The sequence below is a fragment of the Zygosaccharomyces rouxii genome (assembly GCF_000026365.1).
Source record: "Zygosaccharomyces rouxii strain CBS732 chromosome A complete sequence".
Lineage (NCBI taxonomy): Eukaryota > Fungi > Ascomycota > Saccharomycetes > Saccharomycetales > Saccharomycetaceae > Zygosaccharomyces > Zygosaccharomyces rouxii.
In genome coordinates this window covers 309,285-324,989 of record NC_012990.1, presented here as the reverse complement: position 1 = coordinate 324,989, position 15,705 = coordinate 309,285, and the positions used below count along the sequence as shown (strand labels likewise).

The following is a 15,705-nucleotide window of genomic DNA, read 5'->3' as shown; positions in this document are numbered from 1 at the left end:
TTTTCTAATATCATTCCAATCTTGAGAATTGAATAACTCAAGAAAATAGATAACTATACATGCTTTTAACGAATATCTTTTCCCCTACTGTTTAGAAGTAAAACAGTTAAATTACTTCTCTGCTCTTGCAATTCTTTCCTCTCTTTCGAATTCTCTCCAAGTTCTCATTTTAATCTTGGAATGGTCAAATTCACCTTCATTTTCATCATGACCACCTTTCCCATTACCACCTGCAATGGTTCTAGTATCACCCCAGGAGAAATCATCGAATTTCCAATATGCATAAGAAGGTAAAACGAAATTCCAAATTGGTAATGCTAAGAGATAGATGAACATCCACCCCAAGTAGGACCATCTAGTTGCCGTGACAACAACAATTAAAGCTGGCAGACCAAGAATAATCGCCAACAGCACCAATGTAATGATAGGAGTGGGTTTACTGACACAGGCAAAGATCACCACGTAAATGGTAAAACAAATGGCTAAAGGCAAAACTAGAGTACCAATCAATTCAATAAAAATAACAAATTGCATTGAGAAACAGAAGGTTCCGCAAAGATCTCTGATTAAAACCAACTCGAAAAGATTGTGCACCGTGGAGTTAATCCAACGACGACGTTGAGAAAGCAAAACTTTGAATTCATCAGGAGCCACTGTCTTACAAGCAGCTTTAGGAACAAATATTTGCTTTCTCTTGGGGAAAGTTCTTAACATCAACGATGACAAAAATCTATCTTCACCTAATAACAACAAGTTTTTCTTATGCAAAGTGTCTGTGACATTATCACAATAACGTTCCACAATATCAGGGTTGGCCAAAATTGGGACCCAATACCCATCAGGTCCCTTTGGAGATTTGATTCTATAGATGGAAAAACAACCTGGCAAACAGGTCACAGATCCAAAAACGGATTCGAACGCCTTAGCTTGATGATGTGAAATATAATATTCAAACACCTGGATCATGGTGACCCATGATTGGGCCTTATTGGCAATCTTTGTCTCACCACATAGACCCATCACTAATGGATCCTTTACCATCTCAGCAATCATATGCGTTAAACAATCTGGGAAGACTTTAGTATCAGCATCCACCATGATAACAGTCTCATAATAATCAGCCATGAGACCCGTAATTTGCCATATATTCTTCAACAATTGGAACTCCAATTCTGTCATTCTGTCATCAAAGGTCATCTTTTGTAAGAAAGACATCAAAATGATTTGAGAATCACGCTTACCTCTATTACCAGGTTTAGCAGAACCCTGTTCATCTGGTGTACCACATTTGACCACAGTAATCATAGGTACCTGTTGTTGGTTCTCCGGTGGAACTGTCTCATCGTTATATTTGTAGAAACCTGCGTAGATCTTGGCCATGTTGTGACGCTTAGAACCGGAGGCAACAGCAACATAAGAGTGAGGTTGAACATCCTCTGGTGGTACCACGAAATTATCCATCATACCAAGAACAATTTCAGGTGTAGTTTGATCATTACCAGAACCTTTGATCAACCCGTCACAGACCACCATGATCAGTTTATGAGAATTGGGGTAGTCTGTAGTCGAAAGAGAATCTAAAGTTGTTCTCAAACCTTGTTCATCTTCAGAGTAACATGTCACAAAGCACATTGTATGGATCAAGGGATAACCGAAGGGCATATGGTTCAGAGGTGGTTGTTGTACGCAATCAGGATGAATGATTGAAGTGTCTAGGGATTCGATCGAGGAAGGTACTGGCACAGGTGCAGCACTTGGTCCACCGAGCATCATAGAATTGGATGAAAACATGGCAGATTGGTTACGTACATGGAATTTGGAAGCACCACTTCCACTACTAGATTGATTTCCGTTTTGCAACTTGTTAGCATTTTGTGTGGTCATAGTAGTCATACCTTTGTAACTACCATCCGCAAACAAGTAATCATCATCATTATCCATTTCATTTGTGATTTCATTAACACCAAAAGATCTGGTGCCGCGCTTCTTGAAAATGTCAAATTTAGATTGTCTACTGGGGTTATTACGATGTCCGGGTCTTAATTCAGGTGCCACTTTCTTCATAGGACCTTGAGAGTACAAGTTTTCGGACCAATCTTCAATGTTATTCAGTTGCCTATTCATAGTCTTGTTATCCACTGCATATGCACCTTGCTTCCTAGCGACAACCCAACTGAAATAACAGGAGACTAAAAACTTCAGGATGACAACGGATAAAATGAACACCAGTGAAGAATAAAGCACCACATCTGATGCCAGACACCCAACTGTCTTTGAATCTACTTCACCCACTTTAATGATTTCAGTCAGACAACGAGCTACTTTCTTTTCATGACTAGTTGCCAGAATGATAGACAAATCGTAACCTTGCAAATTCGAATGACGCATATCGTCAAACATTGGCGGGTAAGTAACTTGATCTCTTTCTAACCAATCCAATAGGTTTAGATCAAGAACGTGCCCATTGTAAACCACCAAATTTCTCGAAGAATTTCTTATATCATCCCAGGTGAAATAAACATCAGCAGAACTTTCCAGACTATAATAGGCATCTCTTGCAGCCTTGGAAGTGTGACACGCCCAGCCGTCATAATATCTTGGTTTGGTAAAATTAGGTTTGGTACTCCCATCTTGAGAAAAAAGTGCACAGGGGAAATACCAGGCCAAATTATTATCGTCATCATGAGGGATGGTACAATTCTCCCTAGGTTTGATTAAATCGTGACAATTACCATTAACATTTTGGAAAAGAAACGATGCATCTTTACCGCTACCGTTAATTGGTGGGTATAAAACATTAGCACCAGCGTCTATACCAGCGGCAGCTGGGTGTGATGAAGAATCCAGGGAAAATGCTTTACCATTCATAATCATGTAACCAGGATCCACATAATTGTTACGTAGACGTAGCTTACTACTACTGCAAACAGTCTTAGTAAACCCAAATGTCAGATATGCAACGAAAACACCCACATAACAAATTACTGATAAAAGTCCCATTTTTTCTCTCCATGCCATTTGTCTCTCCTTCTTTGGCATACCAAACAGCGATAATAATGGCGCAGGAGCCCAAAAGGTTACCACATAACAGTAGATCATCCATGGTGATAGCGGTTTAGATTTTTTATTTCTCAAATCCGGAGCCGCTGGCTTAGGAGCTTTTAAAACTGGGTTTTCCTCGGATAAATAATCTTCATGCTCTAATTCCATCAAATCTTCGTTATGGAGGTCGTTCGGACCGCTATTACTATTACCATCTCTGGTACCCTTACCGCTCATATCACGCATGGGGAAATCCTCTTGAACTTCAGATAGATTACGTCTACTTCTAGACGATGGAAGATTAACTGAAGAGTTTAGAGATCCTGAAGATTCAGCTGTCCTCCTCAGACCTGGTGTCGGTAGAACACCAGTTGTTGATGGCTGAATGTCTAAATGGTCTTTCTGTTCTTGTGCTTTTTGAACATAGTAATAATGAGGATTATCAGGATTGTTAAACCTATTTCTTTCAGGTCTCACCAATGATCCCGCTCTTTTTGTGCTACCTGATCTGTGACTACCAAGCCTAGATCTCAACAACGACTCCTGATCTTGGTTGAAGTTAACATAATACTCATCCTCAGCACCGTAGTTGTTCATGATGACGGCAGCGGAGGTCGAGATGGTAGTGAGTGATTCAAGAGATGCAATCTAAAGAAGAGAAAAAAAAAGAACTAAAAGCACCTTAGAAAATAGATCAAAAGACACACTAGCGGATTCTTGTTCTTATTCTAAAAATATAAATAGATCTCTGGTGGTTTTCGTTGATTTTTTCAGTTACAAGATGGTTCCGTTAATTGAGTGTCAATTTCTGGTAATAGATTCTTGAACGTGTCGATACGCAAAACGTCAAAAATTGAAAAAAAAAAAATAATTAGGGTTGGACACGAAACAAAAATTAGGGCTCGATGTCCGAATCTTAGAGCGGGGTCATCTAAAAATAAAGGAAATGAATATTACGCCCTAACTTAGGGTTCTAAATACCTTTCCCGTATAACTCACCTTATCGGGTAATCATGATTAGAACGGAAATGCGTGGGTTCGATGCTCTTCAAGAGTGTCAACTTTTCCGAATATTCATAAAAGTAGAAAGTAGTAGAAGACGAAAAAGTCTCTCTATTGATGTCGAGCATCCATTCTGTAAAATAGGTTACAAATTTTGGATGAATTTTCCTACTCAAGCATCTTCTCTTCCACTTGCCCAAAGCGTTCAAAATGGTGCTCGTTCGTTATCTTTAGCACCGTGATAAAATATTATCGGGTTTCTTATCTTACCAATTTACCACTGGAAGTTCCATGAGCTTCAGCATGCTTGTGCCAACTCCAACGGAGATCAATGGTTAGACACTTTCCAAAGGATTTATAAGAGCTTCATTCCACGATGGCTTCCCTGCGTTCCAAGTTCCTGCTCCCTTGTAGGGCGCTATCGCTATCAATGACGAGCTCGACAACTACTACAACAGCAGCTAGAACCACAGCGACTTTGAATATTCCCGCTGTAGCACCACTTAGAATTAATTCTGGTAGACTCAATGATACCATCTTAGAGACTGGTAACCAATTTGGGGCAGCATTGAGATGGGCTCCAGAACCCCATGGATTTGGTCTCCGGAGGCTAGCTGGGACTGAGGTTGATGGAAAAGTAAGAGATTGGTTTGTAAACGAGTGTAAAGCATTGGGCTGTACCATTAAAGTCGACAAAATTGGTAATATATTTGCTCTTTATAAGGGTCAAGATCAAACCGGTAAACCTCCAACTGCTACAGGTTCGCATTTGGACACACAACCGGAAGCTGGTAAGTACGATGGTATCCTAGGAGTACTCGCAGGATTAGAAGTGCTGAGAACTTTCAAAGAAAATGGATATGTTCCCCATTATGATGTGTGTGTTGTTGTTTGGTTTAACGAAGAAGGTGCTAGATTTGCGAGGTCTTGTACGGGTAGTAGTGTTTGGTCTCACGATTTAAGCCTACAAGAGGCTTATCAGATGATGTCAATTGGCGAGGATAAACCCGAATCCGTTTTTGATTCGTTGAACAAAATTGGTTACTTGGGCGGTACGCCAGCTTCTTATAAGGAAAATGCAATAGATGCGCATTTTGAACTTCACATTGAACAAGGTCCTATACTAGAAAATGAAAGTAAAAAAATAGGTATAGTTACCAGCGTTCAGGGGTATCAATGGTCTAAATGTACCGTTAAAGGTGTTGGTGCCCATGCAGGTACGACACCATGGAATTTGAGAAAGGATGCATTGTTAGCGTCTGCGAAGATAATTACAAGAGCTTCAGAAATTTCTCAATCACATCAAGCATTGTTCACATGTGGTGTCATTGACGTTAAGCCTTATTCGGTCAATATTCTGCCAGGTGAAGCCTCTTTCACACTAGATGTAAGACATCCTGATGACGCTGTCGTTCAAAATGTCGTCAAAGAAATAAGAAAAGAAATCGAAAGGGTTTTGAATGATAATGTGGCAGGTCCGCTTTCTTATGATTGGGAGATTTTGCAGCTTTCACCGGCGGTTAAATTCAACGAAACTTGTATCGAATGCGTTTCCAGATCTGCCTATGCCCAGTTCAAAGAAAACGAAGTGAGACCGATCTCATCGGGTGCTGGCCATGACTCTTGTCAAACTGCACCTCATGTACCAACCTCAATGATATTTATTCCTTCAAAGGACGGGCTATCTCATAATTTCTACGAACATTCTTCACCGGAGGAGGTCGAGAATGGGTTTAAAGTACTTTTACAAGCAATTGTGAACTACGATAACTATAGATTTTCAAGAGGTCACTAATTAACATTGATAAGTACCTTGAATTATTTTACAAAAACAAACGTATTTTTTAAAAAATTTAGATATGGATATTTTCAACTCTTGTTGTCAACGTCGGCCTTACGAACGTTCCAAGATCCTGTACTTTGAGCTTTGTGCTTGTACTTGACGATCATACGCAAGTATTTCATGAACAAAAAGCCAAACGAACCTAGTGCCCTAAAGGCAGCCAGTGCTGCAACGGACCATAAAATAAAGACTAGGTAACCGTTGTTTGTGTGTTCAGCGCTGTAGATTTGAGTAATTGTCATGACGAAGATTAGGTTAGATAACATCCAAGCCATGACAATTCTTGTTCTAATGTCTCTGTAGTAATCGTTACGCTTTTGAGCCTCATCAATGACTGGCTCTTCGAATTCGACTTCCTTCAAACGACTCTTAATTTCAATAAATTTCTTATCCACTTCCTGAGGCCAATCGGTTTCCACAATTTGTTTACCATCAGGACCTTGCATGACAATGGCTTTAGATAGCGGTTTATTGTTGCTACTAGAGCCCTTAGTACCCCATGACACGTCGTGAGTGTTACAGAATGAGAAGATTTGTAAAGTACAAGTGAAAGCGGGTAAAGTTACAAAATATTGTAACGAAGAAGTGAAGATATGCCATGGATCCAAGTATAGGAAAGCACTTATAACATAAAGACCGTAGGTGGACAGCAGCGAAACGACCACATTCACAAACACATTGTTTGAGTTATCCTTTTCTTTCAAGGTTCTAATGGCAAAGACAAACCCACAAATTAAAGCATAAAGGGCACATATCGTCAAAATAATCATAGAAAGGATGAAAAGATGTTTAGCACCGTGTGGTCGATTACCCATGGATATGATGAAAAGACTTGCTAAATCACAATAAATCAGATATTTGAAAAAAATGAATAGCGCATTACCATGCTTGAGGATATTATTCATGGAACCAGCCAAATAGTAAAAAGTTAGAACGAAATTTGCAATGGCAAACCATGAGAAAAGCATCTGGACAAATTGGTAGAAGAATTCAATATGGAGGAAAAGTTTACGGAGGAACGAATGTTTCGTTCTCCAAATTTGATGGAAATGCAATTGTGAATAAAGAGCTGCAAACATGGCACCATTTAACCAACGTCTTCTTTGAGAGATAAATTCGGGTATTTCTTCTGGAACATCGGTTTCACCTTGAGCTTCTTTCACGTATTTCAGAACCCATTTAGAGTTCCTCTTAGCAACCAATTCCCAACATAAAATTCTATCTTCAGCCAAGTACATGTTTGCAGTAAAAACATCCTGATCCCTACCTTCTTGAGTTTCACCCAAGAAATATGAATTCAAAGGACCAGTTCCATCTTCATGGTTTTCTAATGCACGGTACCTATATGATGAAAGTGCACCTGGCAACACGGCAATATAACCAAATACACTTTCCAGTGGTTTATCCAGGATATTGGAAACTTTGTATTCAAAATTTTGTGAAGACACTAGTGGGTTGAAAAGTTTTAACCCATATTTACCTTTCATCGTTTTAATTTGTCCTGCAGCACCGGCTACATTGGAGTCCATATCAAACACTTTCCATAAGTGATAGATGGCGGTATCATTTAAACGGGTTCCCACATCAATCAGAGTGACCACACTTGGTTGTAATACGGGACAGAATGCACTAAATAACCAACGATGAGAATTGATCTTTTTCTTGTTTTCCTCCTTGAGGCAGAAGACCATTTGAACAGGAACAATATCCTTAGACACATAGTCCAAGTTGGAATCGATAGAAACTTGTGTGGTCAATTCAAAGATATGAGCCTTCACAGCATCACCGTTAACAGATTCCTTGGCCATATCTTCTTGGTAAACACCCAAAGCGGCTAAATAATCTAATGCACCTTGATTAACTTTAGTTCTACCATCACTAACCAAAATGACAGATATTTTCTTCCAACCATCAGGTCCCCAAACTTGAGATCTTTGACGACTACATAGATGGGCCACGTTTCTCATAATAGAATGGATAGTTCTAGCTAATGCAAATTTATCCTCGTTGTACATGGTAACGCAGATGACCATCTGACATTCACGATTCATTTCAGCAAATCTGAGTGAGTAACCTTCTTGGCAATATTCGTCTGCATCCACAGTACAAGCAGTATATCTCATTTCGGTAAATTCTGGTGAGTCTCTGCGTGGCAAAGTATCTAGTAAACCACGAGGAATTGGATTATCTAATTTTAAAATTGCTTTTGCCTTACCCATATCTTCTACGATAGGTCTTCTCTTACTTTCAGAGTTGGCTCTTCTCACATAATCTTTACGCACTGGATGATTTAGTTCGAACTGAGTCTCTGCAAAGTTTGAGGAAGTAATAGTACTTCTATCATCGTCATAGCTTTCATAAGAGTTTCTGAACAATTTCTCATCAGTGGCAGTTGACATGGCAGCGGTAGAGGTTGTGGAAGCTGAATACTGTCTACCCAATTGGCTACCAAACAAATTATTACGAGGAGCACTTAAGTGTGAAGCTTGTCTGTTTTCATGGCTGTAGTAACTTGAAGTAAAATCTTCTGTGGTACCATCGTATTCAGATACTGGAACTACCGTATGGCTTGGTTTCTTTGGCGATGCCTGCATATTAGCGGTAAACCGATCCACTAATGGGGAACTAGTAGTACTATCACGGTAAAATTGGGATCTACGGCGACGATCTGGAGAGTATCTCACTGCTGCCCTGGAAGGAGATGGTGGTAATCCTTGAAATTTTTTGGATACATCGAAATCATCTTCACTTTCATAATAATCATTACCACCACGGGTAGGGCTTGGATAGTTGTATAAGTCAGTTCTATCGCTTGTATTGGTATGGAATCTAGTAAGCTGCGGTTGTAATGGTCTTACGGGGGAACCACTAGAGGGCTCCACCATGAAAGGGTTTCGAGTCATTCAAATCTCTGTAGAATCGTTTGATTAGACCTTTTAGTAAAGGTGACTTAGTTAATATAGCCAGTATCCAATCAACCAAATATATAGGATAGTAAGAAAGTGAGGTCCTAGCAAAGGAGTTAAGCAAAAGAAGAACCATTCATCCCAAAGTCTTAAGGAATGTGGTTGAGACCCAATCCAGAACTATGAGGTTTACGATTATATCTTCAATGTCATTGCCATTGTGGGTAAACAGTAAACAATGGATCAAATCTTCAAAACATCAACAACTTTTTCAAAATAGTTAAGAAAAAGAACCATATATAACTGGCAATAGTAGCACCGCTGCTATTAATGGTTTATCGTAGATTTTTTTAGTGTGTTCTTGTTTCGTTGATATTCCGAGCCTCATTGATCAGTCCTAACTTGCCAAAATGTTGATAATTATGTTAGTATGCTTCTTTATATTTTGTCAAGTATGGGATGACGTCTTGTAGAATTACAGCAATTGTCAAATCAGAATTAAATCTCAAGCGAAGATAAGAATTAAATCCTAAGCTTACGTATATTTCAAGGTTCATTTTCTTTTAGCCATGATGAGCAGTACTATGGTTATTGCTAGTTAGTTGATAAAAAAAAAAAAAATGTTAGGCTTCTAAATGTCACTAAACTATTGCATGTAGACTCTAGCTCTAGGTCTATCGAGAGCTAGCTTTGAGCCCTTAATAATAATTAAATTGATGGTAAACATGGTATTAATTTATAGCATTGATATATTAATCGCCGAAATGCCCAAATAGTTTTCTAAAACCCCAAGTAGTAGTCCAAAATTTACAGAAATTTGTGCATTTTAATCAGAAAATGTTGCATAGCATTTTAATTGTACTCTTATTATGTCAATTGGCTTACCCATGCGTATTATAATTCGACTTTCTTTGACAAGTTCCAGAGAGCTTATACTTGTCACTCCGGACGATTAGCATACTCACGAGACATCAAAGAAATATGTCATTTCTCTTCCTATCCTAAGTCATCTCATAAGCGTGTAAAATCCATTGACTTCAGGAGATTAATCTGGGTTGAGATGTCTTTGTTAAAGTCATCATCATTAGTACCACGCTTATTGAAGCTAGCACCTAAACAAGCTGGTCTTATAAGACCTAATTATCGCTGCTTTTCCCAGTTTACTAAATTATACAATGAACGAGTTCCACCAAGTCAATCACCACCCCTAAAGAAAAAACCATTGAGTCGTATACCGATTGGTGGTAGTGAAACCGCGCCTCAGACTACATCTGATGGGTCTATTGAGTTTTCCACTTGGAAGGCCGCTTCACTTTTCCTGATTGTTGGCGGTGGGTTATACTATTATTTCACCAAGGAGAAAAGACGTTTAGAGATTGAAAAGGAAGCAGAAGCTAATAGAGGTTATGGTAAACCCATGGTTGGAGGGCCATTCCATTTGAAAGATTGTGAAGGTAATGTGTTTTCAGATAAAGATTTACTAGGCAAATTTTCCATTATTTACTTTGGATTTACTCATTGTCCTGATATTTGCCCCGATGAATTGGACAAGTTGGGAGTTTGGTTGGACAAATTAAAATCAAAGTATGGGAGCAAGGTTCAGCCAATCTTTGTCACTTGTGATCCAAATAGAGATACCCCAGAGGTTCTAACGCAGTATTTACAGGATTTTCATCCCGATATTATTGGACTCACAGGTACTTATGACCAGGTTAAAAATGCTTGCAAGCAATATCGTGTCTATTTCTCTACACCACCTCAAGTCCAACCGGGTCAAGATTACTTAGTTGATCATTCCATCTTCTTCTATTTGATGGACCCTGAGGGCAATTTCATAGAAGCCATGGGTCGTAACTACGATAACGAAACCGGTGCGGAGAGAATTCAAGAACACATAAAGACATTTATCCCCAAGGAGGAACGTGAGAAGAGGAAGCAAAAATGGTATTCATTTTTGTTTTAAGAGAATTCATTATTTCTCGGTCTAATTAAATAGTTAATTAGTAGTTCTTTCTTTACTTGTATATAGTGGAAAAGTCTAAAACGATCATGAAGAAACTATTTGATGCCCATTACCACTTCAGTTCTTACCTGCGGCAGATCTGAAGTAAATGATATCACCATCTTCCACGACGTAGTCTTTACCCTTCTGCAGTAATTTACCTGCAGATTTGATTGCATTCTCGTCTTTATATTCGACCATATCAGAGTATTTCATAATTTGAGCCAAGATGAAAGTGTTCATTAAATCGTTGTGGATAACACCTGCAGCTTGTGGTGCCTTTGTACCCTCTCTAATAGTCCATTCACGAACTTCGTCAGGACCACTTGTAAAGAAAGAGATCAAATCAAGCTTTTGTCTCATTGAAGTGATAATCTTTGGTAGGGCCGACTGGGTACCGATTTTCTTCAATTCTTCTTCTTGTTCTTCAGGTGACATTGTCGACAGTTTTTCTTCCATACAAACGGAGAATGGAATGATCATATCACCTGGAGAGTATTTGTCCACCCATTCCTTGATTCTCAAAAGGTGCTTGTTCTTCTTTCTAATGTAATCCTTTTCAGACAAGTTGATCAAATAGATACAAGGCTTGGCGGTCAACAAGAACATGGAGTTGATAGATTCCACTTCCTTTGGTGTCCACTCCTGGTTGGCAACTCTTTGACCGTCTTCCAAAAGTTTGATAATTCTTTCAATCAAAACAGTTTCTTCCTTCTTTTGTTTAACTTCCAAAGATTGACCACCTCTTCTAGCAATCTTGTGTGCGTTTTCAAGAGCCTTTTGAGCAAATTCGATATCCTTTAGACGCAATTCCTCATTGATAATTTGCAAGTCACGGATTGGATCCACATCACCTTCAATGTGAACAATTTCGGCGTCATCAAAGCAACGAACCACTTGGTAGATGGAATCAACAGCTCTAATGTGTGACAAGAAAGCGTTACCTAAACCTTCACCAGCAGAAGCACCTTTAGTCAAACCAGCGATATCGTAAACGGTCAAGTGAGCAGGAACTTGAGATGCAGGCTTGTAAATTTCACAAAGGTTATCAAAACGAGGAGATGGAACAATAACTCTAGCTTCTTCAGGTTCGATGGTAGCAAATGGATAGTTAGCTGGATTACCTAGGGGAGATCTGGTAATAGATTGAAAGAAAGTTGACTTACCGACGTTAGCAAGACCAACAATACCAGCTTTCAAATTGTTACCTGGACGACCAAGCAAGACCTTCTTTTCTTCGACCTTCTTCTTTGGAGGCATGATTGATTGATTATTTGACTGATTGACTAATCAATTGATATTCAGCTAATATCGACTATTCAATAGTTAGTTAACGGTAACTTGATGAGTTTCGAAATTTTTTAAAACTTTTTTTTTGTGATGTCGAAATTTTTCAAATCATTTACCCGGCCATTTTTCTCGGAGTAAAATGGAAGCGGTAAGTAGCATGCTGGTATAAAATTTCCTCCTTTACCTCATACGCTTTAGCCGCCGATGCTTGCAGTGCATTTTATAAGGGAAGGGTATGGTGTATACAGTTGTTGATATGCAGAAATACTGTCTTTGTGAGGACCTGGCGGTTTTTACGCGTTTCTTATGGAAACAGACCTATGTGCCGCTCATAGTATAAGAGTCCCCATTGTTGTTATGGGATTGAAGTTTACGATACGTGCGATACTTCGAAGTATGGTAGCACGAGCCATATCATGGCGGTTTACCTCAGACCAAGATCAGCCTCGCTAAACCAATAGCAGTTGTTGTGATAGTTTCTTCACCCGCATGCTCTCCTTACTTGACTCTTCCGCTATTCCAGCAAAAATGCAACCCAACAATACGATTCAAGTGTTTTGGTTACACCATGTTGCTTCTATACATGACGGAATAAGTGAGTCTGAAGAGAACAGTACCCCCGCTTGATATACCGGACTGCATAGTAGAGGAAAAAATTACATTGTTTACTATGTCAAGAACTCATAGACTCAGCATCGCAGATATCCGCTGGCTGATGGGCCTAAAGAACACCTCCTTTTGAATTGTTTGAATTGAATTGTTGGATCAATCAATTGATCAACCAACAGGTACCGCAAGGCATTTCTTCCCACATTCAGCAAGACACGAAATTTTTGGACTGTTGCTCACACTGGACGAGTATTGGGAACGAGGCGTCTGGCAAGTCGCTAAATAAGAAGGCCTATTTGAGGGTTTGAAACTGTTATCACCATGATATTATTATTTTTTCTTTTTCCCTTAGCATAAGGGCCTTAAAATACAACAAAGTTGAAGAGCTGGAGGGATTGTGAATTAATTAAACTGTCAATAGCTGAGGAATTCAAGCAAGCACGCAGGCAAGTACGCAAGCGAAGAAGCTATTTAAAAGTTAAAGAGCTGCTTGAGTTGAGAATCTCTTCTTTGTTTAGGGGAGAAATAACTTAAACTTGAACCAGACCATGGACACTAGGATTTACTGGTTTGTGGCAGTCTTTAGTTACATCATACAGACCAAATGTCTCTCACTATTACAATCGAGTGCAAGGGATAGTGAGAGGCCTGGTATCGACCACCAGGGGGTCGCAATTTTCCTGTTGTTTATGTATTTTGTGCCTTGGTTGCTACTAGTACCTTCTGCTCGTCTGGTATCAATAGCGAGCTCCATGACAGTTTCTAGACCGGGGACGCCAGAGTTGAGAGCCCGTGGTGAACGCAATGGTATTATGGATGGCGAAAACAATAACAACAGTAATAATGGAAGAAGTTATGACAGTTACGACAATGGAGTTAAAAATAATGATATTATCGGGAAAGTAAGTTATGTGGTTAAACTAGTGATTTTATCATTACTTCTACTGGTGCCAGTCCTTACTTATATGAATGCACTGTCATTGACACCAGCATTTGATGTGGGTCTTATACAAAACACTTCAATTTTTGAGATCACTTCCTTATTGTATGGTGTATGTGGATTATCTCGACGTAAGAATGTGTTCCGTAATTTTATCGTTATGATGATTGCATTAATGGGTATCGTCTTGGTATCTTACACGAAGGCTACCTGTGACCTTTTGGCAGGTAAATTTTCTATCAACCAAAAGACAGGTGAATTAGAGGACCCATTTCTTTTTGATAGATTGAAGAGTTGTTTACTTTGTGGGTTAGGTGCCCTCACGTTGGGTCCCTTTACAGTACTTTGGAACCGTTGGTTTAACTTTTCTGATCGTATTACGCTTTCTCATCAGTGCCAGCACTTGACTTACATTGCATCGATCTGTATGGCTGTTTTATTACCATTCTTGCCAAGGGCTCTATCGACTTTGGCAAAGGTTCCAACAAATAAAGTATTTTGGTTGGAGGCACTAGCTGCATTCCTCTTTGGTACTCTACCTCATGTTTTTTCACTCTCACTAATTCAAAGACAAACACCTCCATCGTATTCGACAACAATTAATCTTGGTGCTATCATCTTCATGGGTATCTCTGACTGGATCTGTGAGCCCACGCAGACGACCATTGTGCGCTGGGAAGTCATTGGATACATCATGTTGAGTGTAGCATGCGTAGTGCTGTCAATTGCATACTACGAGAAGAAGCATTTATCTCTACACTAAGCATTTACTATAGTTTCATATTTACCATTTAAACACAACAAGTTGTTTACCTGAAGCACTGATTCCCTTCTTGACGGCTTCCAACAAGTCTTGGTCACTACCATTGGCGTTCACATCGGTGGTGACGATTTCGTCCTTTGGCGATATGAGTTTTCCTTCTTTATAAAGTTTGACAAGCGCATTGACTGCGTCTAGTTTCTTATTTGGCTCACGACGGCAATTCTCAGTTACCCAAAATCCCTTTGAGGTTAGACCTTTGAAAATGTGAAGAGAAGTTGGCAAAGTAACAGGTTGCTTTGACATACCACCATAGGTTAGCATCAACGCATCTTTTTCCAATTTACGAGCAATGGCAGCACTTGATTTACCACCAACACTGTTTAATGCTAAACGAACTCTTGCATTCGAACCCAAAATGGTGGGCAACACCTGTTTGCCAAAAAGTTTATCGTTGTTCTGAGATTCAGAAATTACTTTAGTGGCACCAAGTTGATTTTCTAGTTTTTTAGCCACTTGATCAAAATTATCACGATCGCGGATTACGCTTAGAGTATTGATACCCGCAGCTTTGGCCACCTGTGTAACGATCTTGGAGACACCTGAAGTACCAGCATTTTGGATCAGCCACTCGTTACCACCAGGGGTCCATTTGATGTAGTCGTGAACTAATTGGTATGCTGTAACACCATTGACGCCAATGGTAGCTGCAGTATGCAAATCTAATCCATTGACCTTAATCAAATCAGATGCATTTTTAAATACACGATGATCAGACCAAGTACCCTGGTTTGCATACAATGGAATTACCCAATCACCGGCTTTCAAAGAATTCTCATTGGATGGTACTGATAAGACTTCAAAAACACCCTCATTTCCTGCAATAGCTGCAGGATCTTTTGTACCATAATCCAAAGTTTTTTCAGGTTTTGAAGGGTAAACACCTTGCAATTGGTTTACATCTGATGGATTAATAGGGAAGGCTAAGGTACGAACCACAACAGAATTCTCTAAAGATTCCTTGGGTGTGTAGCGATGCACTGACAAAACACTAGTAACATCCTCCAAGCTATGAGAAGAGTAAATGACGGAGCGGAATTGAGAGGGAACGCTAGAGGCAAATCTTTTAAAGGCTTGCATTTGTGGGATATTTCAATGTAGGATTGCTGTTGGATTTATTGAAGAGGTTCCCCGAGGTATCTCCTTCTTTTATATCCCCCTTTGATATCCTCCTTTGTAAGATTCAATTCCCTTTGGGCCCTAAGATGTTGAAAAATCACGTACCGATGATCATGACTATGGGGGCACGTG

At 39.5% G+C, this 15,705-nt stretch overlaps 7 protein-coding genes across 7 annotated transcripts; 3 read left to right on the top strand and 4 right to left on the bottom strand.

Moving 5' to 3' along the window:
- Positions 1-111: 111 nt before the first annotated feature.
- Positions 112-3,639, bottom strand: CHS3 (chitin synthase CHS3; the record flags this gene model as incomplete). The annotated part of the gene is made up of 1 exon (XM_002494502.1): positions 112-3,639. One exon carries the CDS (start codon positions 3,637-3,639, stop codon positions 112-114), a length of 3,528 nt encoding a protein of 1,175 aa, XP_002494547.1.
- A 781-nt stretch (positions 3,640-4,420) lies between these two features.
- ZYRO0A04026g (M20 family metallo-hydrolase) lies at positions 4,421-5,839 on the top strand (the record flags this gene model as incomplete). The annotated part of the gene is made up of 1 exon (XM_002494501.1): positions 4,421-5,839. The coding sequence occupies one exon, from the start codon at positions 4,421-4,423 to the stop codon at positions 5,837-5,839; it is 1,419 nt and encodes a 472-aa protein (XP_002494546.1).
- Positions 5,840-5,913: 74 nt separating this feature from the next.
- CHS2 (chitin synthase CHS2) lies at positions 5,914-8,790 on the bottom strand (the record flags this gene model as incomplete). The annotated part of the gene is made up of 1 exon (XM_002494500.1): positions 5,914-8,790. One exon carries the CDS (start codon positions 8,788-8,790, stop codon positions 5,914-5,916), a length of 2,877 nt encoding a protein of 958 aa, XP_002494545.1.
- A 1,063-nt stretch (positions 8,791-9,853) lies between these two features.
- ZYRO0A03982g (SCO family protein) lies at positions 9,854-10,756 on the top strand (the record flags this gene model as incomplete). Its single annotated transcript, XM_002494499.1, has 1 exon — positions 9,854-10,756. One exon carries the CDS (start codon positions 9,854-9,856, stop codon positions 10,754-10,756), a length of 903 nt encoding a protein of 300 aa, XP_002494544.1.
- Positions 10,757-10,873: 117 nt separating this feature from the next.
- Positions 10,874-12,055, bottom strand: OLA1 (Obg-like ATPase; the record flags this gene model as incomplete). The annotated part of the gene is made up of 1 exon (XM_002494498.1): positions 10,874-12,055. One exon carries the CDS (start codon positions 12,053-12,055, stop codon positions 10,874-10,876), a length of 1,182 nt encoding a protein of 393 aa, XP_002494543.1.
- A 1,187-nt stretch (positions 12,056-13,242) lies between these two features.
- CSG2 (mannosylinositol phosphorylceramide synthase regulatory subunit) lies at positions 13,243-14,397 on the top strand (the record flags this gene model as incomplete). Its single annotated transcript, XM_002494497.1, has 1 exon — positions 13,243-14,397. The coding sequence occupies one exon, from the start codon at positions 13,243-13,245 to the stop codon at positions 14,395-14,397; it is 1,155 nt and encodes a 384-aa protein (XP_002494542.1).
- Positions 14,398-14,418: 21 nt separating this feature from the next.
- On the bottom strand, positions 14,419-15,534 carry ETR1 (enoyl-[acyl-carrier-protein] reductase; the record flags this gene model as incomplete). The annotated part of the gene is made up of 1 exon (XM_002494496.1): positions 14,419-15,534. One exon carries the CDS (start codon positions 15,532-15,534, stop codon positions 14,419-14,421), a length of 1,116 nt encoding a protein of 371 aa, XP_002494541.1.
- Between the last annotated feature and the right edge of the window lie 171 nt (positions 15,535-15,705).